Genomic DNA, 25013 nt, shown 5'->3' on the forward strand with positions numbered 1-25013 from the left:
GAATGAGTTCAATGGATCTGTCGAATTGCTGCCTCTAACAAAAGAAAAGTACATTTCTTTCAAGAAATCTATTACACATACACATGTCAACCTAAGATTTATTGATTCATTTAGATTTATAGCTAGTAGCCTCGAAAAATTGGCCTCCTACTTGACTGATGAAGATAAAATAATTACACGAGCACATTGCAACGCTGAGCAATTCCATTTATTAATGCGGAAAGGTGTATTTCCATATGAATATTTGGATAATTGGGATAAATTGAATGATGGGGAATTACCATCGAGGGCGGCTTTTTATTCGACACTAAACAATCAAGAAATTTCAGCGGAAGATTATGCTCATGCGCAGGAAGTTTGGAAAAAATTTAATATTGTATCACTTGGTGAATAGTCCGACCTCTACTTAAAAACTGATGTTCTCCTTTTAGCTGACATGTTTGAGAATTTCCGAAAAAGTTGTTTCTCAGTCTACAAACTCGACCCACTGCACTACTACACAGCACCTGGACTGTCATTCGACGCAATGCTAAAATGCACCAGAGTAGAAATCGAACTGTTTACAGACGCTGATAAGCTCTTATTCATTGAGAAAGGGATCCGAGCTGGTGTAGCTCAACGTACAAATCGCTATGCTCATGCCAACAATCGGTATACGGGTGAGAATTATAATCCAAACGAAGAGAAGTCCTATGTACTTTGATGTCAACAATTTATATGGGGCAGCCATTAGTCAGTACTTGCCCTTTGGTGCATTTGAGTGGGAAAATGTTGAAGGATTCAATACCTTCAATGTTCCCGATGATTCACCTGTTGGATATATCTTAGAAGTGGATTTGGCATATCCTAAGGAGCTACATTATGTACACAAGGACTTGCCGCTATGTCCCGAGCATTTTATTCCACCGAATCGCAAGAATACCAAGCTCATGACAACACTCTATGATAAAAAGACTATATAATTCATTATCGGAATTTGAAGCAATGTCTGAGTCTTCGTATGCGATTAATGAAAATCCACCGAATCTTAAAGTTCGAGCATGCAGCATGGCTCAAGCTTTACATCGACTTAAATACAGAGATACGAACAAAATCGACAAATGATTTTGAAAGGAATTTTTTCAAGCTAATGAATAACGCAGTTTTTGGAAAAACAATGGAAAATGTGAGAAAGCACAGAGATGTCAAGTTGATCACCAAGTGGCATGGAAAATATGGCGCGAGAGCCTACATTGCCCAACCAAATTTCCACAGTAGTCTAATTTTCGACGATAATATGACGAGCATTGAGTTGAAAAGAGTTCAAACTATATTCAATAAACCAACCCGCATGAAAAATTATATATGTGGGATTTATATATTAAAATTTCAGTCAGATATATGCCAAATATATTTGACATATGTACTCTTAAATCTGAAATATATTTACCATATTTTTTATTTATTTTTCAATAACGCATTTTTGGCCGATTTTTTATATCAACAAATATATAGAAGATATATGTGACCATTACATTCGACCAAAATTTGAAATATATGTCACTTGAATTTCAGATTTAATTAGATATATATTTCACATATAAGATATATATATGATCAAATACATTTTTTTGCAAACAAACATAAATGGTTTATTTGTGGGATATATTGCAAATATATTTAACATGTATTTGAACTATATCGTACATTACTAATCGAATCTATGTACCGAGCATTCTATAAATTAATTCTAGAATTTATTCTCAATTCATTTATACCTAGGTGATACGTATATATGAAATGAATACGGTTCAAAATAATAATTGACATTTATAAAATTATTGAACAAAAAATACAATACTTTTCAGTCTATTACATACTCAACATAGTGTTACATGCCCAAATTTGACAGCTTCAGCTTTATCGTACTAGGATAATGTCATTGCCTCCAAGGGTTTGGGACAAAATCACAAAAGTTATAATTATTTGGTTTTCTCATGAGGAAATTTCCTTAGCATATTGGTAGTTGAAACGTGTAATTAAACCACTTTCAAGTAATCTGACTACCCAAACTAAACCATAATATTCAAGATATTTCTTACAACATATTCGACAAAAGATAATCTATTGGTGTTCATAAGCTAATAACATCTTGAAAAAATCCAACATTCATATAACAAAGCCAATTATTTCTCATAGAAACTAGAAAAGATATCATATTTTAATACTGAAATCTTTGACGAACGTACGCATAGTAACATGAGACTGACATGCAGTTGTCTTGACTGTAGTGAAGATATTTCCCTTATCATATTCACTAAGAAGAATAAACTATTTAAACATCCTCACGCAACTAAATGGAGTGACAAACAACTGTTAACTCAAAACATGGTTCTCAAAGACGGAGACGATAAAAAAATAACGTTATATTTTTCGTGCGATCGATTGAAAATCGTCATGGGAGTACTTTTCCTTCTTAACTTTTTTGTCAATTATTTCACAAACTTTTTCATAAAAAAAAACATAGATCAATAAACTTCAATTGAACCAAACATTTTGCATAAAAACCATTAAAAAAAAAGTGAAGAAAGATGTCTCCAGACTCATGGACGAGAATCTCCTTATGGAAGACCTCTACTTTGTCACTAAGCGTTAGCATTAAATGATTGCCGCTGGAGGGACTAGTGCAGCGGCCGCGGCAGCAGTTGCTTGTTCATCAGCCACTCGTTGTTCTCTTCTCATCGACGATAATTTGGCATTGATGGCAGTATGCATTTCACTTCTCTTGAAATTGCGAGGAAATTCTTTCCTTACAGAAACTAAAAATATATGAGAATTTCACTAATTATGTATCGTATCAAATTTATGGGAAAAAGGGAAAATATTTTACTGCATGTTACCTTTCTTGAAAACCTAGTTAGGCAAAACGAGTGGGATCAGATTTTAATGATTAATTAGTAAAAATTAGTAAAAATTCTGAATTCATCGAGTGATGGTTACAAGAAAATTCAAGAATGTCCACGTATGGAATAATTTAATAGAAAACCTTAGCGAATTTGCTAGGCAATATTATAAGAATTCTCTAAGATTCCTGTAGGTTTTCTATTAGATTTCTATTGAAATTCAATTTATTTGTTGTCCGTTTTCTATTAGATATTCTGTAGGAAAAATCAATTTATTTTCAAATTCTTCTGACTTTTCTTATTGAAATTTTCGAGCAAAATTTTTCCGATTTTTTTTTACTTGGATTATGAAATGTAAATGAAAACCGAATCAATAAAAAAAATACTAATTTATATTTAATTATTTTTATAGAGAAAATTTGAAAATTCAGTTGAATTGCTAAATCAATGGATTTTTTCCACGGAGAATGTAGAATATCTGATAGAGAACGCGCAAAAAACAAATGAAAATCCAAGAGGAATTATTACATGTCTTTTCACCATTGCTTCTTCGTCATCCTGAACTGCCTGTCGTTGATGTCTAAGATTCTGTTTGAGTAAATTCCGGAGCGCCAACCAATCTTGTGGATTCAATACATCACGAGCTGCTCTTCTTTCATTCTGGTTTTGCACATTAGGTGGATGTTGCCTATGCTCGTTATTATCTGGAGTGTTTCATAAAACCAACATGGATTAATTTTCGTGTCATTTTATGTATTAAAAGTGAAAAGAGCATTAAAATTACAAATATAAATACCACTGGGAACTGGGGATGCTTCTCTTTGTCTGTTGTTGGCAATCGGACCGAGAGGATTGGGTAAATTTCCCTGTCCAGTCTGATTATGGGTATTTGTATGGACTACATTTCATAAAAATAATTAATTGGATACACAGAGATAATACGTTCCATTAACATACAAATAAAAATAAAAAATAAAATAAACGTTTCATTAACATTCTAAAATTGAATATTGACGTCCTTATTACCATTCCTTCTCCTAATCTCGCCGTCTCCAGGATTGCGTACGCCATCGTCATTAGAATCATCTCTATCATCAACTAAATCAACAGATCAACTGTCATGAGATTACATACAATACTTGTTGAAATGGAATTCATAAGAGAAAGTACCATTTGCGGTCTTTTCACCTCCGTTTTTGGCAGTCTTTGAATATTTCAGGTTTGAAACAGGAGTGTGCTCGATCACTCCGTTTTCATCCTCAGTGTCTTCGTCATTCGAGGTTTTGGTTGGAGCAATGCCCTTGAACTTCTGTTACGGAAAAAGGAAACCAAAAATCATTATGCACGATTCTGGAGTCATGGGAAAATTTGACAATAGAGCCATCACTATAATAATTTGTGTTTTCAATGCTCTTGAATAGTCAATAATTTAGTATTCAGTATTCTTCGCTCCTCCAAATATTCAATTATTATGAGATATATAGTCAAAACATATGAGAGCAATTATTGATTAAGATGTGTGTGGAAATTTATACTGCAACTGCTAAAGAGATTTTCTGAGGTTTCTTCACTCGAATTTTGAAATGCAAAACTTGAAAAAATGCATTTTTTTGAAATTAACGTCTACAAACTTTTAGAAAAGCCCTGTAACTTTAATTTTTAAAAAGCTGCAGGGGAATTTGAACTGAAATTTGAAATATATTGAGTTCTTTTATTCAAATATCTAATTGTAAGAAAGTTAGAAACCAATATTGTTAGAAATTATGTATGAATTTCCCTGTATTTTGGCCAGGGTCGGGTGGTTTTATCAATTACGAAATTTGCGTTGATTGGTTTTATCGAGTTTAATAAAACGGATCGGTATATACAATATTTACAGTAGTTAAGTTTCCTTCACTGAGTTGAATTTCAATTACTTTGTGGACTGTATGATGATTTTTAAGGGTGATAACGTTCTCTAACAACTGTTGCGTGCCGTGATAAGTTTTCGCGTGAGTTAGATGAGAGTAAAAAGATGTATAGTCAGTTACGCGTTCGATGAATAACTCTGGCTTTGAGAATTTTATTGTTCGCCAGCCGGCTCCTCGTCCGTGTTCGGGATTTTTCCGATCTTGAGTGACCAACCCTATGTGTTAGTGTTGTGTGTTTACTCAATTCTTAGAAATGTGGATCAGATTTCTAACAAATATAATTTGTCAATGGAATTGGAACACAGATCCTGTTGGAAATTTATCGAATTCCTAAAGAATTTTCCGAATTCATTTGTTTTATTGTGAAGCACAAAAATACGGATCTTAACGAAAAGTATTGTCGAAGAATTTTGTCGAAAAGAGATACACAAATGAGGTTTCCATAAACATTTCCCTATGTTTTTTCCCTAAATTTTGGAACTTCTAAGATAAAAGAAAAAATTTGAATCTTAACTTTTCTCAAGTATAAATATTTAATTTCGGAATACTTATTAGAAACTAATCAACAAACGAAATCTACTCGAATCCTTTAACAATTCAATTCGTCGTATTCAAATCATTACAACTCCAGGATGAATTCACAAAAATGTTTTTCGACAGTCCTACAATGTCCTAAATAGTGATGTTTTTTGATTCAACGAACAACGTTTAAAGTTTTCGAAAATTGTAAGCTGTATATTTATAAAGTTTCCGAAAATTCCTCGAACCCTGACGGACCACTCGATGCCCACTCGATACCCATATCGAGTTGTGCACTCGGTCGAGTGCCGGTTGATCGCAGATCAATTGATCGACCATCGATCGACCAATCATCGATCGGCAATGAACTGACGCTCAATCGGCTTGATAGTGAATCCTTCAACATGTACAAACACTCCATCTGTAATTTCCAATAAGTAATTTCCCTTCCAATTGCTCTTAATTATCTCAACATTTGAAATACATAGGAAGTCGTGAAATCTTTCAGAATTCCGAAAACGCTTTGAATACCCGCAAAGTCCCCAAAACTTTTTTGCTTCCCTGGAAATTCAATAATAATTTCGAAATGATGATAAAAGTAACCTCAACCAATTGTTGATGGTTAAATCTTCACCACTAATTTCAAAATCAATTAGTGTATCCATCAAGTTGCTTTGTATCTCTAGAAATCAATAAATTGAATCAATAATTGCATGAAGAAAGCTCTCATATTTAGGCCTTTTAATATTTCTTTTAATATCAATGCCCACACAATACCTTAATCAATATTTTGTTTTCTCAAATTCCTCACCAGAAGGCGATTTATTTGAGTCATTGATATTTCTCAAACAGTTGTTTTCAATAAAATTTTCGAAAGATATTCCCCTTGGGTCCTAAAGTAAATCCCTGTATTGGTCAAAATGTCAAGTTTTCTTAGATTTTACTTCAAATCAGGAAATAATCTAAAATTCTAGGAAAAGGATTACATTTTATTTTGTTTTAAATAATGTAGGCGAATATATGATTTTTTTACGGGACAAGAATCTAAGAAACAAATCAGTTTTTTACGAATTCTGAAGGTTTGAGCGGTTATTGAAGAAAATTATTTGCCTCTTCAGGTAATTTATTTACTACGTAGAAATCAAACGAAATTTTGAAAACATCTCCTAATTTCACTTTTGAACAGAAGTTTCAATACCAGCATCCCTTATTTTGCCGTTTCCTATTTTTATCTTCATGCTCCAAGAAATAACTTCATATCATTAATACTAATAGTGTTCCTCCTTTCTACAGCCTCCTGCATGCGCTCCTGTTATTCTTAATGAAGACAACAATCAAGGGTCTTCTAATGGGACACACCTGGAAGCATCTGAGAATGACGATTCGATAGGAGGTTCTTCCCATAAAGATCTTGCAGAAGAACGAGAGACTCTTGATTATTCATCTGACAGCAGTGAAGGCAGTGAGGAAGAAGAGATTTCTAACACAAGCATGACTGCGCCTAGAGCTGACACAACTCACAATACCTCACCCCCAGTGTTATCTGAGTTTACTGGTGAAGACTTAGTCGCTCCTCTTCTAACCCTTGCCACCAAATTACGGAATGGTCTTACGTATACAGCAACGGAAGATTGTTTATCATTAGCAAAAGTACTGGCTGATTTTAGAATCAGGTACACTTCAAAATATGCATGGAAGAAAATAGCGAACAGTCGTTGTGATTTTATGACTATTCATCACTTTTGTGATAAATGACAGAACGTGAGCGTCATATTTTGTCTTGTCCAAAATGTAATTGATATGACGAGTAACTGGCGAAGTGGTAATGTTGTCCTCTATCTAAACCTCACGGATCAAATCGAGTATTTCCTTGGAATGAATCATGATCACCTGATAGATCCACAGAATAGGCTGAAAAAAAATAATTATGCCCTAGAAGATATTTTTGACGGGTCCATATATAGAAAAACTGTATCTAAAAATACTATTACTTTAAATTTCAACGTAGATGGCACGCCGGTGCATAAAAGCTCTGCCATGTCATTATACCCAGTTCTCTGTACAATGAATGAAATTCCCGTTAAAGAGAGAGCAAAAAATATGATTCATTGCAGTTTACGGTTTGGGCGATCAGTGTTATATGATGTTCCAGAATTTAACGTTATCGATGCCAGCTGATTGGATGCACCTCGCTACACTAGGTGTGGCCAAACAATTTTGCAAACTTGGTTGGATTCTAAACATTCCAAACCTTTTTTTTTTGGCCAACATGAAAATCTTATAAATGATATGCTCGAATCTTTCACACCTACTGTAGAGATTTCTCGAACAACGAGAAATATAAAAGACCGAAAATTCTGGAAAGCTCACGAATGGAGTATTTGGCTCCTTTTCTACAGCTTACCGATCCTCCGGGAAATCGCACTACGAAAATATGTCGTACATTGGGCATTGCTTGTTGACGGAATTTCTATTCTATTGAAGATCTCCATCATGCGCTCTGAAGTGGAATATGCACGGCAGTGTCTTTACGATTTTATAAGAGGAGTTGAAGACTTGTATGGGATTGAATATGTTTCATTCGATGTGCATCTTCTTACTCATCTACCAGATAGTGGACTGAAATGGGGCCCGCTTTGGACGCATAGTGCATTCATGTACGAGTCTTTTAATTTCACTTTGAAAAATTGCGTTCACAGTGCCAATGGTGTACCTCTCCAAATCTGTGATTCGTTCAGATATCAAATTTCTGTACTCAAGTTGGAGAACATTTGTGAGGAAATTTTGACTCAGCCTCAAAGAAAATTTTTATCAAAAATGTTATGCAGTACTCAACCAAAAGTTACTCTTCAAGTTAATGATGTTGGTCTATTGGGCACCTTGAAACAGACGGTGAAATTTAGTCGTCCCTATTATTAGGCTTTCAGACGAGTTAAAATTCATCCAGAAATGGCTGCAACTATTCAAACGACAAGAAGAATTTTGCTGAATGGGGAAGTCATTCACTCGAAGCTTTACAAGAGATCGAAGAAGCGCCAAAGTTATACTGTGCTCACAAGAGAGCAAGAGATTTTCGAGATAGAGATATTTGTCATTCTTTCCTATGTCAATTCCAAACAAGTTTATGCCATTGGAAAATACTATGAAAAAATCAATTCACCTTTCTCTGATCGGGGACTAACACATTTGACATTCGTACAGAATCAAGATTGTAATTTAGCTTCGATTAATATTCAGGGAATAAAGGAAAAAGTTACATTGCTGCACCTAGAAAACCAGAATATTTCAATTGCCTGTGCTCACCCAAACAAGTACGAATCGTGGAAATGAACACTGTATTGAATAAAGAATGTTTTTGATTATCAAATATTAATCTACATTTCTTCTCTTTCACCTATTTCAATTCTGGATAATGTAACTTTTCGGTTATTATAAGGTCATCAATCTCAAAATCTTTCTGAATGAAAGTACAACTGTTTAAATTGATGTAGGATTGTCTACAGTCACAAAAAAAAAATATTGGCCTTATTGAACGTTATTTTTATATTTTGAAATTATTTCTGTCCTTAATTATTATATCTCTTTCGTGACGCCGGTCGGCCTTGAGATTATCATTATCATTCTATTGGCATTGCATTTGATCCTCATGTTCAAAATGTATTCCTAATCTTTAGATATGGCTTTCGTGATCCTTTCGGACCCTCATTTTTTACTTTGATATCCAATTCTCGTCAGATTTATGGAGCTTTACTCTATATTGCAATTACAAATGGAAATAGTATTTACTATGTATGTCTAATGGATAAGGAATAATATATTTTTCTAATATCACATGATATATCGCCGGTTATGATATAAATAATCTGCATATATCAGCGATATAAATGTAGATATTTCGAAGCAATATGAGTCATATCTTCAAAAAATAATTCACATCTATCTCACATATATAAAAGTGTATATTCCCAACATAATTTTATATAGAAAATAAAATATATTTCACTTAGATGTTGAATACACAGTTTTGGCCGAATTACATTTGGTATGATTAGGATATATGTGAAGTATATTTCCGCATATACTTTTGTTCCATGCGGGAATCTACATGGGATTTGCCATTTTGGACATGTCAAAAATTTACATCTACGATTGCCATTATAATTATGTGAAACGTGAATTTGGAGAACGATCTAAATTAATATACACAGACACAAACAGCATTCTATATCAGTTGTAACGAGCATCGGGGATGCCCGTTAGAATCCCCAAGAAAATAAGAAATCGGGAGAGAGAGTGAGACAATTGGGACGTAGTTTAGGTTCCGGAACATTAGGATTTCCCCCCCTTCGGGGTGGTTTAGGGATTTTAGGGTTAAGGTTAGGGCAAGCTCTAGGTTATTTTAGTTCCGGCCAAAAAATCCGGCGCTCCAAAGAAAAAGGGTTCTTGAGGGTTAGTTGGTACGGGTGGCAGGCCGTACGGGGAACACGAGAAATACCCCTACGGATCGCCAAGGGCTGTTACGGTTGGAAGGCCGTCTGGGATAGAAGTAATCATCGTCCCGATGGAGTGCCAACAATTTTAAAATTAAGTATCGGTGGAAGGCCGCATGGGGTAAATCCAGCCCTTACCTCGGCGGAGTGCCAATAAATAAATAAAATTACGGGTTAGTGAAATAATTTAATACGTTTAAGGTTAGTGATTTAGGTCTTCTAACCCCAGGAATCCAGGAGAGTTAACCGAGAGAAAAATACCGCGGAAAGAAAAATTCTGGAAATGAGAATTAATTCAAGTTTGAATTAATTCCCCCGCGAAGGGCTTGACCCAGAATAAGGTAGAGGGATCCACCAATCGACACCCGATCGATTGGTAGGCGTGATTAGCGCAATGCGACACTGACCTCCGAAAATCAGTTACGCATTAACCGCGGTAACATCCACACGTGAGTGAACAGGAGTGAGTAGTGAGAAAGACCGAGTGCATCACCCAGGATACCAGGACAATTAGCTGCAGCCAGGATGGTCCTGAAAAGAAAGAGGAAGGCAGCGAGGAAAACGACCGTGAGTTTTTACGGCCTTAATTAAGGATTTTTCCCCTTTTTGGCGGCTCCCCAATAAATTATTGGCGGTAGTGAATTTTCCGAGCCATGGAAATGGCGTCGGTTGTGCCCCCCAAATTTTGGGTGGTTTTGAAGAGGTTGTGGAGGGTTCTTCCGAATAATCTCGGCCAGCATTATCCCCCAGTGCGGTTGGGAGGACATTAGTGTAAATTGTTAGCTTTTGAGGATTTTTGTATGTGAATTGTGAGTGAATTTGTCCACGGCCGACGAACAAGGCCCGTGGTTCTCCCTCGTGGCGCAATCGAGGCCGCCAACGAGTGGCTACGAGCAACAGGTGGGGAATCGCCCGTTAAATTTCCGCGTGGTTATTAATTACGTTAACGGGGTTAACAATGGGCCCTTAAGCCTGAACTTTTGTGGGAGTGTGGGGAATGATGTCCCGGACCAGATGGTTCAGGGTTTTCCGGAATCTGCTGAGCAGATTCCGCGTTATCGAATTTAAGGTGAAGTTGGATTTTTTTTGTGTATTTCTCCTCGCTGCAAACCGAGCAGCGAGGCATAGTGCCGTCTCTCTCGCTCTCTCTCTCGCTTGCGCTCACTCGCTAGGGGTCCGATTCCGGGAAATTATCGATTTCCCGGGCGCAAATAATATTTCGGTTATTCCTCGGATTATCGCCAATCGATAATCCTTGAGGCCGCATTCCTAAGAGATTATTGGATGCTGGTGTGGGATATTCAGGGATATATTCAGTATTTGTTAAATAATTTATGTTCGCGGGGATGTAAGGAGGCATTTGAAGTTTTATTTGGATTTTTGTTAGAAAATACCTCTTTTGCGATAACTGAAAAGGAGAATTAAATTTGGATTTGGAGATTTTTAGCTGGAACGTAATATTTAGAGGAAATTAAAAATGGCGAGTGAGATTCGGAAGCAGATTGGTATAATACAATTGTTTATCATTTATTACTCTTGGACTGAATTTTGACGTTAATAGCGGAACACGTAAGGACAATGTTTGGTAGCATTAATTTATTTCTCGCCTCCCGTTTTCCTTTTTTTTTGGTATTTTTCTCGATTTTTGCAGTAACCTTGCCCCCATCTACGATCCACCCATCTCTCCACAACTGGCATACTGAGCGACCCCAGGACCGTCACCTGTCCCCAAAAGCCTAATTATCCTTTCCGTTCCCTTCAGGTTTCCCTTTTGATTTTAGAGTATATTTTTGAGTTAGAGCTTTAGGAGTTTGAGGTACGATTTTCGATACAATGAATTTCGAGGTTAGTTAAGTTTAGGTTTACAGAATTTTCCGGTTTGGTAATTCCGGGCCAAAATTACCTGGCGCCCATAAGGTTAAATTTTAGCAGGTTTTATTAGGCTTAAGGGAAGTAGGGCACGAAGGTGATGGGCATTTTCCATTCCCCGGGGAAATGTCACGTTACACAGTTCAGTTTCCCGACCCCCAAAAGAGATATTTCGAAATTTGACACTTCCGACTACCCAGCAGAGAATGTGTATCAAATACCAAGAGTGAACAAAAAAGTGATAGGTTTAATGAAGGATGAATGTAATGGTAAAATTATGACAGATTTTGTGCGCCTGCGTGCCAAGCTTTATACTTTCAAGGTGTTGGCTGATGTGAGAGAGAAAAAACGATCCAAGGGTGTGAGAGGGGCAACACTGAGAACAATTACCTTTGAAGTGTATAAAAACTGTCTCGTTCAGGAGAAGAAACTGGTGAAATCACAATATTTGATTCAAAGTAAAAAACATCAAGTTTACACGGTGAAACAGAACAAGTTAGCACTGAGTAATGATGATGATAAGAGAATTGTTTTACTTGATTCAACAGACACTGTGCCCTATGGTTACAATGAATAAAAGATACAAATATTTTCCAAATAATGTTTTTCTGTATTATAAAATTACATTTGATTAGAGTCTATCCAACTGGTGTGAGTATTATCAAATCCCAGCCACTTGACATATTCCTTCTTCCCCCTCCTCTTCAGCACCTTCTCAACGAGAAACACATCTGGATACGTGACGTGAATCAACTCCTCTTGATAGAAGCCACCTTCAATTGCAGAATCTTTGCCATCAACCAGCTTATATGTTACGGGATTGGTATTTTGCACTTTTTTAATTGTAAATATTCCAGTTGTCCAGTTGGGGGTATAGCCTTTTTCGAAAACAGTTTAATACTTGCTGATTCGCACGTTATCACCCACTTTGAATTTAATTTTCCCCTTCTTATCCTCTCGTACATTTCCATAAATTGATTTCATTTTTATTGTACGATGTTTCGTGTTATTATTGTCTGCAACTAAATCACCAATAATAGCAATCCATTTGTGCGTTCCACGAATTGAGAATTGTTTCCACATTTTATTTTTCAATGATCTATTGAAGCGTTCGCATTACGATGCCTTGAGGCTGCTGAAGGTTGAGTACATGTGTATTTTATGCTCCACCATGAGAGCTAGAAAATTTTTATTGTAAAACTCTTTGCGTCGATCAACATGGAGTTTTTTTGCAATACGACTCTCTTGCAAAATGAGATTCATGGCATCCACAACGTCATTGGCACTTTTCGATTTAATGGGAATAGCCCATGCATACTTGGAGAAAATATCAATTACCGTTAGAAGACAGGGGTAATTTTTTTTTCTGTGTGCATATTTGATCATATCCAGGAGATCAGCCTGCCACGTTTCATCCAGGCCACGAACCTCAACGCGTCTTCTTGGGTAGTTTCGTCGAGCCGGGCGATGAAGTTCCGCTGCTATTGTTCACCTCTTGGACTCCATTTTCTTGTTTATTAATTTTGAGAATTGCACGTTGGTGAAGTTTTATTTTTTTCTCGACTCTCACAAAACGCTTAGTGAAAACACTTTTCAAATCACTGATGTTTCTCTCTTGGGCTTTCAATTTCTGCACAACTGTATCACGTTCAGCTTTCAGACGTTTATGCAAAATATGCAGCGAAACAGCATCAGAATCCACCACTGCAACAGCAACATGGCATAACCTCCTTCCTTCTAAACTATAATTCCCTTCAGCAGTACGTGTAAATCCATCACCTGGCGGACCTCGTTTTCCAACAGTGGTGAGCTTGCTGCTGTGTGATAACTGTCGTTCAAACGAATCGACGTTCATGATGAGAATGAGATGATTCACGCGAGTATAAACTTTAATATATAATTCCAGCTTCACGTAGTTCTTCGATAATGGAGAGAATTTCACTGGAATGATGAGAATTACCGGCAGCTTGAGATGCCATGAGCAAGCGGAGTCTATCCACCAATTCATTTGGATTATCCCAGTAAATATAATCCAATCTCTTTTCATACGGTCCAATTAGCGGTTCAATGACATTCAAACATTTTTCCGTAGAATTTTTGCGTCTCACTGCCTTATTTGGATCATAGTACAATCGATGTCCATTCGTACGGCGCAGAATTTCACCATAGTGCATTTGATCTGTTGATGTCACAATAGCGGTTTCTGGATCCTTATGGAATTTCAAAGATGCCAAACCTGAAGTTAAGCGAAACTGCTTGTCACCAATAGTCATTGTATCTCCATTGAAGATCACCTCAGCATTTCCAATTTTCCATTGGTCATCTACTTTTCGAACTCCAAATAGTTTATCCAAATGTTGTTCTTCTTTTGTGCCGAACATGTTAAGATACGACTGGAGAACATTCCCAACATCAGATTGAGCGGCTGATTCATCAGCTGCCCCTGCGAGCACTGAGACCACCGCATTCTTGGAATCGTCGTGTTGACTGCTTAACGGATCAGGAGTACTTGTTGTTGTAATTTCCTGTTTATAATCGTTCACTCCTCCTTCCTCCACCTCCTTTTCTTTTATAATAATATTATCATTTCTTTTTTTCTTGGTTTTCTTCTAGATGGCATCTTCTTGATCAATCAATTTTTCAAGAGGAGTAATTACAGGTTTCAAGGCCTCATTCATAGCTCGTTCGGCCATATCTTTGCCCATCTTTAATGTTTGATATTTATGACGAATTGATTTGCTTGCCTCAGCAATGTGATGCAATACATCAGACTCCGCTTGCAAGACTGTTGGCCGCATGTTGAAGGTTTTACGTTCAATTCCACACTGTCTCGAGTGCCAATCATCAGCCTGTTTTTATACATACAAAACAATCAAATCCTCGTCGATAGCGTCCCTCATGCAATTCACAGTCTTTGGTGATGGTGTCGAACCCACGTTTATGATTATTCCAACAAGCAAAGCACAAATCTTTGAACTCTGGGTATGGCATGTCTGTATTAACATGATCCTGACCAGTGTGTTTTAAATTCATTTTATCCTGACGGAAGAGAATGAGTAAATTTGTATTATCAGGTATCAAGAGTTTTGGAATACGTGCATAGGTCTGACAGAGATAACAGCTGTAACGAGATTTTCTCGTTACTAGGGAATGTCACGAGCAAAAGAACTCGGTGAAATGAACGACATCTAACGCCGGCTGAAATAGCCGAGCGAAAGATGAATAGACCATCGGACGACGGCCAATGAGGCCGCTTCGAAGGTAAATTAGGCCAATCACAGAGTGGGAAGAAACGTGGTAGGGTAAGACCATGTTTCGGAACACTGTGATGGCGCTGACGATAGCTGTTTCCCAATTCGGAAATCCACCCAGCTGTGTTAGGGAGATCAGGGCCGACGTACAGGCGTTCCAACTGGGTCGTTCCGAAGGGCGCTGTCGACTTAGACCAGGGACCAACGGCTAGGTGAAAGGACTAGCGCCCCCGGGATCCCGTCGAGTTGATTGGCGGCTGTGGGGTAACGGATGACCCACAGTCGCTGAGATGCTCAGACTAGGGGGAGAAGGCCCTGGTAGATTTCAGGACAGTTCGCGTTGAGTGCTGGTCTCGAGCGGATGTTTTAGGAGCTCGGGATCAGTTGGTGGCAATAATCCCTGCCGGGATTATGAAGGGTACGTGGTTCCAAGGAATCTTCAAATAGCGAGAGAAAGGGACACTGATGTGTCCCCGATCAGTGCAATGGATTACTTTGAGGCTACGGACGAGAGTCCGAGGCTACAGATATCCATCTCTAGGGCGAAATCCATGGTGTTGGGGTGGACTAAGGGCTGGGATACAAGGCGTTTCCCGTCAGTCCGGTCACCCGCGCCTCCATGGGAAGTAACTCGAGTTTTGACTCGCGATGAGATTGCTATTACCGAGCTTTCGAGTTGGGGTGGACGTTAGGTGGGTGAGAAAGGTCTCCGGATACCTACGTCGCATGTGCCTCGAGCAGTTCGGCGCCCTGCGGAGTGAGAAGGATTCGCAGGTAATCTGTGTCTTGTATGGGGTTGAGCCACCCCAGAGGAGAGAGTACCACGTGAGAGGGATGGTCATATCCCTCCACGAGAGTCTGAGGGATACGTTCCCCGAAAGATATCGTTGACGATGCCGTAAGCACGGCAGAAGTTAGTGATTGAAGTTACTCGTACGTTGGTGAACCTCACCCACTCTACCGTGTCATGCTGATGCTGGCTCGGCATTGTGAGACCCGCCACCGAAAGTCCGCGGAGTTGACGAAATTCCTCCGCGGCTGGTTTTCCGTCAGGCTTTCCAGAAAAACCTGGCTGGCGCCCAATCGTGAACGATAGAGGCGGCAGCCAGAATAGTTTGAGGATTATCCCGGGGTGTTGACCCGGGAAAAATACTCTTACAAAGCAGTCTACACTTTGATGGCGACCCATACAAAAGAATGCACGCATATTATCCTGTTTTTCACACGCGACATCCTCAAATGGCATAAGAGAATTTGGATGAGTTTTCTCGGGTCTGACCACCTCTTGAGGGTTGATTTAAGGACTTGGAGTAAACATAGAAGTTTTGAAATCTCAGCCCATTAGGATGGGTAATGAGAACGAACAGGGCATTCGTTTTACCACAGTTTGAGGGTCCACAGATGGTTGCACGTACGGTATTAGGTAAAGGTGGGCCGTGACGATTCTTTTGTTTATCTTTCTTTTTCTCTGTTATCTTATCGAAATTCATCACTGGCACAATTCCATCTTGACAACTGCTAGCAAGCTCCATAAACACAGGACATTTATAGACTTGCACTTCAGTCTGCGCAAGAGAATGGTGGTGTGCGAACGTCTTAGAACGCGGAAGGGTAAAGAAATTGTCAACGATATCATCTACAAGTTACCCATTGAATTGCATCCAGTATTGTGGACCGGGTACCAAGTTGGCTAGACGATTAGCACGCTGTGATCCTGGGATAAATCCATTGGATAAAGCGTGTAAAGATCACGACATAGCATATTCAAAAAATAGAGAAAATTTGCCAGCTAGACACACCCCTGATGGAATTCTGGAAGATAAAGATCTGCACATGGTTTTTGCTAAAGACGTTAGTGTTGGTGAGAAGGCGGCTGCTTGGAGTATGGGTAACCTCATGAAGATGAAACATCAATTCGGTATGGGGCTAAACATTTGTGCTGGTGCGAAGAAAAAGAGAAAAACTGCAGGCTGTGGGGGTGGTAGTGGTGTGGGCGGTGAGAAGAAACGTAGAGGGGGAAGTGTGAAGAAAAAGATACCACTGCGACAGATTATACGCGCAGCCAAAGGCTCCATGCAGCCTGGACCCAATGCTGTAATGAGCGCGCTTAAAGGTGCACGTGAAGCAGTTAAAAATGTTGGAGGGTGGAAAAAAATTAAACCGACGCCTCGAATTCTCCCCATCCCGTCGAAAATTGGGAGAATTTTGCCAGCATTTTTAATTCCATTATTAGGAGCAATCAGTGCGTCACGTGCCGCAGCGGGTGGAGCTGCTGGTATAACCAAAGCTGTCAACACTTCTAAACATGCCAGAGCCGAACTGGAAGAGAGTGAACGTCACAACCGCACCATGGAATCCATCGCTCTTGGCAAGGGAATATACTTAAAACCCTATAATTCTGACCTGGGTTTCCATTTGAATCCAAAAAACTTGTAAAACTACCGCACCGAGCTCTCACTGATGGTGATTTGATGGAGTATGCATAATGAAAATTCCATATTTTCGCGGAGTTTATATGAGAAATGCGTTGCCTCCAGGTGGACGATGGAAATGTGAATTAGCTATAGTGAATCTTGATGATAAAGATCGTCCCGGCACTCATTGGGTTGCATATAAAAAGAAGAATCATGAAGTGATCTATTTTGATAGCTATGGCAATTTGCGTCCACCTCAAGTACAGAGTTGATTAAATACTTCGGTGGCGGTAGTGTTGTGAAATATAATCCTAAAAATGATCAAGACTATGATACTATTATCTGTGGCCATTTATGTTTGAAATTTCTAGCTGGTGAAATGATATAAAGCGGCAAAAAGTTCACAATTATATCAGTTGAGTGTTGACTATCATGAGTGATCCATTTACATTGACCCTGTCAGGCCGATCTTCTATACGAGAGGCCCGATATTTCCCACCGATTGAATTATCACCAGAGAAATTGTATAGTGTGGGGCTTGTTCAATTTCTCACCTACAATTCAATTCCTAATATCGACAAGGGATGTAATAAATTTTACATTGAAAAAGATTGATTGGTGATAAAATTGACCATACCAACTGGAAACTATGGAATTACTGATATTGAAAATTTTTTTAAATATCAATTATCAGTGTATGAAATTCCCTTCACTTTACGGGCAAATGATCAGACGCTCAATACGGTGATTGAAGTACCCAAGGATGTGGTGATAAATTTCAGGCCGTTGGACTCCATTGGGCAACTGCTGGGTTTTCAAGGACAAGTTCTAGCGTATTCAACATTCTACGAATCTGCCACGCCTCTAAATATCATTCATGTGGACTCTCTACGTATTGAGTGTAATCTAACTGTAGAAGCCTACATTAACAATCGACGTGTGCATACAATTCACGAATTCTTCCCAACCATTCCGCCTGGATATAAGATCATTGAAACTCCTGCTCAGGTCATTTACCTGCCAATCGTGGTGCGGTCAATAGACCATCTGCAATCGAGAATTGTCGATCAAGACGATCGCCCTGTGAATTTCCGTGGCGAAGTGATCACAATACGACTTCATATAAGAGCTCATTGAGTAATGGGTATTGTGTTTGAGCGGAGGAAAGTCGGTCGCAGCTATAAAAGTGAGGACTCATGCCGGCAAGCGAACAGTCGTCGAGTGCATCTCACGAAGCTGACATCGCAGAACATGAAGTTCCTGCGTACTCTGGGACTAAGAATTCGCGGAAAAGGAGGAAAGTGAGGGTTTGCTGTGTCTTCATCGCCTGCTGTTACTGTCATCTGCCATGGAAGAGATTCTGAACATTCAGAAGCGGATAATCATTGATGAGTTGATTGCTCATTATGAGATTCATCCACACCAACTATTTGCATCATCTTCCTTCAACGACAATGACGAAATCCGTATTTCTGTACAACACCAGGATCTCTATGTACTGCCATGCAAGAGTTCATTGCACATTTGTTGGAGACTAACTAAAGCCGATAATACACTTGTTGCAAATACGCAACTTGTCAATAATGCCATCTGTCATTTATTCCAGGAAATACGCTATGAATTAAATTCAGTGGAAATTGATAGGTGTAAAACTGTTGGCTTGACAACATTAATGATAAATTACATCTCTCAGAGTCCTAACCAGAAATATCTCATGGAAAATGAGGGCTGGAGAATTGACAACGAGAAGAAAATAACTGATGAGGCAGGATATTTTGATGTATCCATTCCCCTGAGCATGATTTTAGGATTCGCTGTCGATTATCAGAGAATTGTTGTGAATGCAAAGCATGAGTTAATCCTAACACGTTCACACAGTGACTTTAATGCTATATTTCAAGCCAATGATGGACCACTAGCTGAACAATTCAAAATCACAATCACCGAGATCGATTGGATGCTACCCTACATTAAACCTGCCGACACTCGAAAAGTACAGCTTCTTAATCAGATTTCAAAAGACACGGTGGTGCTGATTAGCTTTCGCTCTTGGGAATTGTACGAATATACTCTGCTGCCGAGCACAGCGAAGCACGTCTGGACTGTGAAATGCTCAACGCAATTGGAGAAACCGCTTTACGTCATTCTCGGCTTTCAAGTAGTTAGAAAAAATCAGGCTTTGAAGGATGCCAGTGCATTCGATCATTGTATTATTCGAGAAATCAAATTATTGAATTCGCAAAGTTATCCATACGGAAATCTGAATTTGGACATTGAACACAACCAATCAGCTCTTCTCTACGATATGTACACCAGCTTCCAAGCCTCCTATTACCAGAAAGAACCTGAACCACCATTCAGGAGAGCGGAAAACTTGAAAACAACACCCCTCATCGTCATCGATTGCTTCAAGCAGAACGAGTTCTTGAAAACCGGCCCTGTGGACATTCGTCTGGAATTTGAATCATCGCACATCTTCGACGCCAACACCGCAGCATACTGCTTGATCTGACACGATCGAATCCTCGCATATAGCTTACTCACCGGCAGCGTCAAGAAACTTATTTAAAAAATAAATGTAATCATTCAACTGAATAAATAAACATTAATTATTGGAAAAGAAAATCTTTTTAGTTTTCATCAACGACATCATGAGCCGATTCTGCCTCGGTTTTCAATGATTCAAACATTATGTTTACACCGAGTTTGAGTTCATGTAGAATGCCTAACATGGGAGCTGCTGGACTTTCTCGTATAGATTTGGCCCCCTTTTTCGCTTGGATCTACTGCTCTATAAACTAACCCAACGATCTCGCACAAAATCATCATCCACTCTCACTATCAATTCTTCAATGTAGTTAAGAATAACAGCCAGCTTTTTCGTAATGTGGATGGATAATTGTAGGAGTGAGTCATCTGCAGCATCTTCCTCATTCTTCTTTCTCATAGCCGCATAATTCCTCTCCAATCACTGATGACACTCCAGATATTTTCCGGTGGAACATCACCAAAATGCTTCTCCACTATATCCTCAAAGTCGGGACAGTACGGTAGAGTACTTTTCAAATAGCGTATGTCTTCTGGTGAGAGATTCTCCATGATTGCAACTAAAATTCTCTCTAAAAATTCGCGATTTATATCACCTCATCCCCTCCACCAGTCTTTCCAGATTTCGGTACACCTCAAATTTTATTCTCGGAAAGCATTATTGATTCCTAGGAAGCGCCCACATTGGTAACGATCAAATTTTTCGGAGAAATTCTTTATATCTACATTCCGATAAATCATTATCGATGCAACTTCGAATTCCACCATCTCAACTGACGAGGTGAATGACTCTTGCACTTGTCCAGATGAACTTTTCCATCACTATGTCATGATCGTAGCGAGGTCACTACCAATGTTTATGTGACGCGTACGTGCTCATCGGTAAACACACAAACACACAGAAAGCATTCGAAAATCACTGAGTCGCAGGAAATTTTATTGAAAAATTGAATTGATTCGTGTCTGTTTTCTTATCATTAATTGTTATCCAATTAGATAAAGTCATTGATGTTCCATGTAAATTGGAAACATTCAGTCCAAAAGAGCACAATTAATTTCTGTTTTGTTCAATGTCATGAGCATTCAATGTAAAAAACCCAAAAAAAGAAAGATCATTGAAAATTATTAAACTTGTGTTATGTTGCATGGTATCATCTTTTGAAGACTATGGTGGAATATTCATTCCACTTCGAAAACGATTCACTGCGCATCCAAGAGGCCGAGTGTTTTGTTTATACGGCGCGTACGTGCTCACCGGCAAACACACGCGGCCACGTGGGCGGTGGGTGGACCAGTTCGCGCTTCAATCTCAATGAGAGAGATAGAGAGAGAGAGAAGTATCGAGTTTAAAATCATTCCGCAGATTTGATAAGAAAAAAATTCATCTTTCTCATTATTAGTTTCTACTACTCATGATGATTTTGAAGACGAAATTTCAAAATCATGAATTGATTTAATGTAATTATAATTATGGAGGTGGAATAAATGAAAAAAACTCACCGGCAATAGAACGTCTGAAAATTTGAGCAACTACGATTGTCAGCTATGAAATATTAGATATTAGATATCAGAAATGAGATATGCGATAGTAGGCATCACATACTAGATATTACGCTTCTCCCACTCTGCACTGGCAGCTATATAAAGGCCTACGCGAGTTCTCTCAACCAGTTCGTGCTTGGTCTTGCCTTGAGCGCAGCACTACCTGGCTAGCTATGTATTTCCTTTAGCCTTACCTTCTAGCCATCCTACGCACTCTGTACTACCTGGACATTCTCTCCTTTTTCAGGATTGGCTCTCTCGACTGGCTCTACCTAGACGGTACGCCACAACGTGAGATATCACAGGGTGTACCCCCCCCCCCCGCATTCTGGTCCAAAGTGGAGCCTCCAATATTACCACGGTAAGGCCGATAAAGAAGATTTCCCCATACATCACCGACCGAGGACCTAGCGGATTTCTGCATTGTCCTCCCCCGCGACCTCACCCGCACCCCGCCCCGCACCCCACCACCCCCCTCAGATCCTATGTCCAGAACCGGCCTTATTTATTTACTAACGGCTTCCATCAAATAGCTATGGGCCCACACAATCGAGATAAGACTGCTTTCACATCTCCAGATGGACATTTGGAATATCTGAAGATGCCGAATGGATTATGCCCTTTGGATTAAAAAATGCACCAGCCGTTTTTCAGAGGATGATGAATCGCATTTTATACGGATTGACCGGAATAGAGTTATATGTTTACCTAGATGAGACCGTAGTTTACGCTCAAGACCTGGATCAGCGCTACGAGAGAATGAATCGATTATTCAAACGACTCAAAGCTCAAGGAGTGACTCTACAACCAGATAAATGCAAGTTTCTGTGCAGAGAAGTCGGATACCTTGGCCATCTAATCACTGAGAACGGTTCTAAACCTGACCCTGTGAAAATTCAATCATTGATAAACATGCCTCGCCCCAGGAACGTGAAGGGCATGAGAAGCTTTTTGGATTTTGCAATTTATTATCCCAGATTTATCGACCATTACGCCGATAAAGCAAAATGCCTCACAGAACTCCTGACGAAAACGGAAGAATTTCGATGGGGGGAGCAGGAGGACTTTGCTTTCCAGGAATTAAAAACAGCTATCTGCGAGGATGCCACACTAACGTACCCAGATTGTTCCAAGTTTTTCATCATTGCTCCCGAGGCATCAGACAATGGACTTGGAGCCGTCTTAAGCCAAATGGACGATAATAACGAAGAACATCCCATCGCTTACGCATCAAGAACGCTATTAGATACTGAAACTCGCTACTCGGAACCTGAAAGAGACTGCCTAGCTGTTTTCTGGCCAATCAAACATTTTAAGCCATACGTTCGTGGACGCAAGTTCATTCTGTATACTGTAACGTGGTATTTTACCACGTTACTAGTTCTCGACCGTTTCGCGATTCTAGAGCCTTCTTCCAGACGGGAAGTCACCTTCAGTGGCGAGAGTTTTGATCAGAGAGAAAGAATATGTTTGATTTATTTTATTTGTTTCATTTCGAATTAAATCACGCGCCACCGCGTTTCTGCTGAGGACGTCCTCAAGGATCCTGAGGAAGCCGACAGATGTCATCAGTCTCCATGATAATTTGAATGATAACTGAGCGTCTGATTTGGCCGACAGGGGAGCCACAATTCAGGAATCTTTTACCCGGTGGTGACGCAGGTTTGCTGAGCACGAGGCTGAACCGATGGGCATTGAATGAAAAAAATAGAATAAGATTTAATCACGGAGTGTTACTATTCTCTCAAGGTAGTTTGGAAAGTGAAATTGATTAAGATTTTTTAGACAGCGGTGAGAATTCATTCTCATTTATGATAGGCAAGAAATTTAATGAAAGCGTCGAAAAACTTTGTAGCTCATGCTTGCCAAAAATACTATCCATGTCGCGCATGCCCGTTCAATTGGGATTGGTGGATGATGACGTTGTCATTCCCCCCAATCATCTAATTCAACGCGTTACCTACCTGTTGCCAATTCACGTGCGTTTTGGAAATCACTTCCCGTTTGGTGGTTAATTGGAGCGGACCTGTGACAGATTTTGAAACGAAGGCAGCTAAGTACGTTAAAGGACGCCTACTGGGCAGGAATGAAATCAGCCATCGTGCACTACATCAGGAAATGTCATGTTTGCCAAATCGAAAAACTCAGAAGGATCAAAGTCAAACAGCCCATGCAGATAACGGATACTCCACTAGAACCGTTTGAGAAAAAATCAATTGACGTTGTAGGACGACTTCCCCCAACCCCTTCTGGCAATTTAATAATCTTAACCATGCAAGCTAATTTTTCAAAATTATGCGTCGCCGTACGAATGCCCGATCAGAGAGCTATCACGGTCGCTGCAGTAATCGCCAACAAGTTTGTAGCCATTTATGGATGCGCCTAGGTCATGCCAACAGATCAGGGCACTAATTTTCAAAGCATAATATTAAATCATTGGGAAAGAATTTTTAAAATTAATCATGTAACAACCTCGGGATATAGACCAGAGTCAAACGGGTCTTTAGAGCGGAGTCCCCATTTTCTAGTAGAATACTTGAAAGTTTTCTGCAAGGAATATAATGACTGGGATGCCCTATTCCCTTTTGCCATGCTCTCATACAATACAATGGTACATAGTGCTACGAAATATACACCTTACGAACTCGTATATGGTAGATGCGCCCGCATACCCACGGCTCTGAGTGAAACAAAAGGCATCGAAACGTACGAAAATTATTTAATCGATTTTATTGGAAGATTGGAGGCCACTCAAATTAAAGCCGCTGAAAATCTTATTAACGCCAAGCATAAATCCAAAAAGAATTACGACAAAAACGCGAAGTTTGTAGAATTTTAAGCTGGCGATTTTATCTATGTGTAAAAAGAACCGCGAATTAACAAACTCGATGCTCATTACACGGAGCACTATGAAGTGACACCACGAGGAAACGTGGTAATAGAATTAGATAATGGATTAAGGCGCAAGGAACATCCAAACAAATTGAAAAAGTGTCACGAATAATTGGAACTTTTTTATTTCCACGGTTTTTTTTTGTTAACAAATTCAAAAATGATTAGACAAATTGGGGAAAAATTGTCGCGCGAATATATACTCAAACGATTGGGAATTAGCTGAATCGTTGAGGTTTACTGGTCCCTCGGAACCTTTTTTTTCCAATGCGTTCATTTTTGCTAACAAATGCGAAAAATTGTTAAACAAATTCGAGAAAAATTGTCACGCAAGTATTGATTCAAACAACTGAGAATCGGGTTTACGTTTTAACGTGGAGATTTATTGGTCCCTCAGAACATTTTTTTGTCAACGTATTTATTTTTGTAAACAAATTCGACATTTGTTAACAAAAATAATGACGTTGCACAAAAAATTCTCCGAAGGACAAACTAATCTCCACGTTTATTACGATTCGAAGTCGTTTAAATATATACTGGCGTGATAATTTCTTAACGATTTGTTGAAGAAATGTCGAATTTAACAAAAAGGAACTCGTTAAAAAAAAAGTTTTGACGTGACCGCAAATCTCGACGTTTTACACGATTCTCAATCGTTTAAGTATACATGTGCGCGACGGTTGTTCAGCCATTTGTT

At 39.1% G+C, this 25013-nt stretch overlaps 1 protein-coding gene across 1 annotated transcript in view; it reads right to left on the minus strand.

Annotated features, from left to right (window-relative positions):
• Positions 1-1854: 1854 nt before the first annotated feature.
• Positions 1855-25013, minus strand: part of LOC105272486 (uncharacterized) — a 46149-nt gene continuing 22990 nt past the window's right edge. The window contains exons 5-9 of the mRNA XM_011314639.1: positions 4053-4191; positions 3909-3980; positions 3679-3780; positions 3423-3586; positions 1855-2798 (exon numbers count right to left, since the gene is read on the minus strand). Coding sequence (XP_011312941.1) covers positions 2790-2798; positions 3423-3586; positions 3679-3780; positions 3909-3980; positions 4053-4191 — 486 coding nt within the window. The 3' untranslated portion in view covers positions 1855-2789. The remainder of the gene's footprint in view (positions 2799-3422; positions 3587-3678; positions 3781-3908; positions 3981-4052; positions 4192-25013) is intronic.

Source organism: Fopius arisanus, unplaced genomic scaffold (assembly GCF_000806365.1).
Source record: "Fopius arisanus strain USDA-PBARC FA_bdor unplaced genomic scaffold, ASM80636v1 scaffold00191, whole genome shotgun sequence".
In the NCBI taxonomy this organism is placed as follows: domain Eukaryota; kingdom Metazoa; phylum Arthropoda; class Insecta; order Hymenoptera; family Braconidae; genus Fopius; species Fopius arisanus.